We start from the raw sequence: 1888 nt of genomic DNA, 5'->3' as shown, positions 1-1888 counted from the left end.
TGAAACACATTTTTTATTTTATCTTAGGCAAAATCTTCAATTTTTTACTGACTTCAGAGGCCCATTACTCTGTCTCTGTATCACCTAGAGTGTTTCTGACACTTTTACAAGAAACCTCAGGGAGTTTTCTTTCTGGAAAGACCTCATGCATGCATGTAGTCAGAGCGGTTCAGAAGCTACAGACATTTTAATTTGGGTATGTCATTTTAGGCGTTTTTGCTACAAAATGGGGGTGGAGTACAAGTAACTAGAATTACCGCACCAGTCCAGTGTCTCTGACAGTCTCCATCCATGTCAGTGAAAACATGGATGCTTCACACACAGAAGATCTATACAATCAGCACAGTTTCAAGATTAGAGTCACCAATTCAGTATCTGACCAAATGCCTCCCCTTCTGTTCCTGAGATATGACGTTAAAACATGATGATGTCACAGTCAAGCTGACCTTTGTCCTTTTGGATATGAAATGTCATCATGTCCTTATTTTATCCTTTTAGACATTTGTCATAATTAGTGTATGAATTCTTGAATTGTGGCCAGAAACATGTTTCGTGTGGTCACACTGACCTTTGACCACCAAATTTGAATCAGTTTATTCTTCAGTCCAGGTGGATGTTTGCGCACTGACAGATAAATGTACTTTTTGAATGTGGGCAAAATAAACAGAAACAGACACATTTCCAGCTCCAACGCCATCACCAGTGTGCGTCTGTTTCAACCGCCAATGTGCCGATAACCAACAAATTTGCCCAGTCACCCAACACAAGCATCAGTGCATCAAACGTCTCCTATCTGCTGCAGTGTCGACTGTAAGAGTCCATCTGGAAACTTCTCATTCAGTTCAGCTGGCAATTGGAGCAGATATGAAGTGAGTTCATGAGCACTGTTTCCATGGCAACCAGCAGGCCAAAATATCAATGTCAGTGACAAGGTTCATCTGGAATTTGGCCTTTGTATTATCTGATGAAGAAGGGCGAGAAAAACATCCTTCCTCCTCTCTGAGGAAACGACTCCTCGATGTGTTTGTGGCGACAAAAGAAAACATTCAACTCACCACTGGTTTGTCTCTGTGCGTGTTGACAGCCTCGATGTTGAGGAAGACAGACTCCACTTTACAGCCTGAGAGACAAAGACAAACAGTAACACAGAGAGGTCGTCATGAATGAGTGTGATAAAAGCATCTAATGACAAATAGATACAGAGCAGCAGGAAGCCAACAGGAGACCAACAGGTGGAGCTGTGAGTGTGTGAGAGACTGACCGTAGGCGACTGGAGTGAGTTTCAGCACCGTGTGGAGAGGACACTTCAGGTAGGGCAGCTCACCTGGCACACAGGGACAAACAACAGAATCCTAACTGAGTCGTCTGCCGGCCCTCTGCTGGCAGATTCTGGACGTAAGCATTAAAAAGATGGGATGTGTAACACCGGGGTCAGACTACACGACATGCTCATCTGTTCCGACAGTCACTATGGCTGTGTCTCAGCCACACTATGCTATGCGGTCTACGTCGGCCACATCCTTTGAAGACCACACTGGTCAGCAGAGGATTTCCAGGTTGCATCACCAGTTGTTTTCGCCCCGACCCGTTGGTGTTCATGGACCCAGATATACATACAATGTCAACCGTTAGCTAGTTAAAGGGAAATTTTGGTTTATTTCAACCTGTCTCCTATCGTCCTAAATTTGTTTCAAGTGACTAGTGACATAAAAATAATAGTTAGCATGTTAGCCGTTAGCCAAGATACAGCCGGGGCGCATAGTAGCGTCAGACCTGTTAAAACGTAAGTGAACGGGCAACCTTCAAGTGCAAAGTTAGTCCCTAAACAAGCCTTTTTTTCCACAAAGACCGCCTCATATCGTTAGGATAAATGTCAGAGAACATATAG

At 44.0% G+C, this 1888-nt stretch overlaps 1 protein-coding gene across 3 annotated transcripts in view; it reads right to left on the bottom strand.

Moving 5' to 3' along the window:
• LOC126402228 (6-phosphofructo-2-kinase/fructose-2,6-bisphosphatase-like) overlaps nt 1-1888 on the bottom strand; it is a 90520-nt gene that overhangs the window by 8519 nt on the left and 80113 nt on the right. For all 3 annotated transcript variants that reach the window (XM_050064014.1, XM_050064015.1, XM_050064013.1), the window contains 2 exons: nt 1262-1324; nt 1056-1120 (listed from right to left, as the gene is read on the bottom strand). In XM_050064014.1, coding sequence (XP_049919971.1) covers nt 1056-1120; nt 1262-1324 — 128 coding nt within the window. The remainder of the gene's footprint in view (nt 1-1055; nt 1121-1261; nt 1325-1888) is intronic.

This window comes from Epinephelus moara, chromosome 16 (genome assembly GCF_006386435.1).
Source record: "Epinephelus moara isolate mb chromosome 16, YSFRI_EMoa_1.0, whole genome shotgun sequence".
Taxonomy (NCBI): domain Eukaryota; kingdom Metazoa; phylum Chordata; class Actinopteri; order Perciformes; family Serranidae; genus Epinephelus; species Epinephelus moara.
The sequence above is the reverse complement of the archived record's forward strand: the minus strand, read 5'-3'. Positions and strand labels throughout refer to the sequence as shown.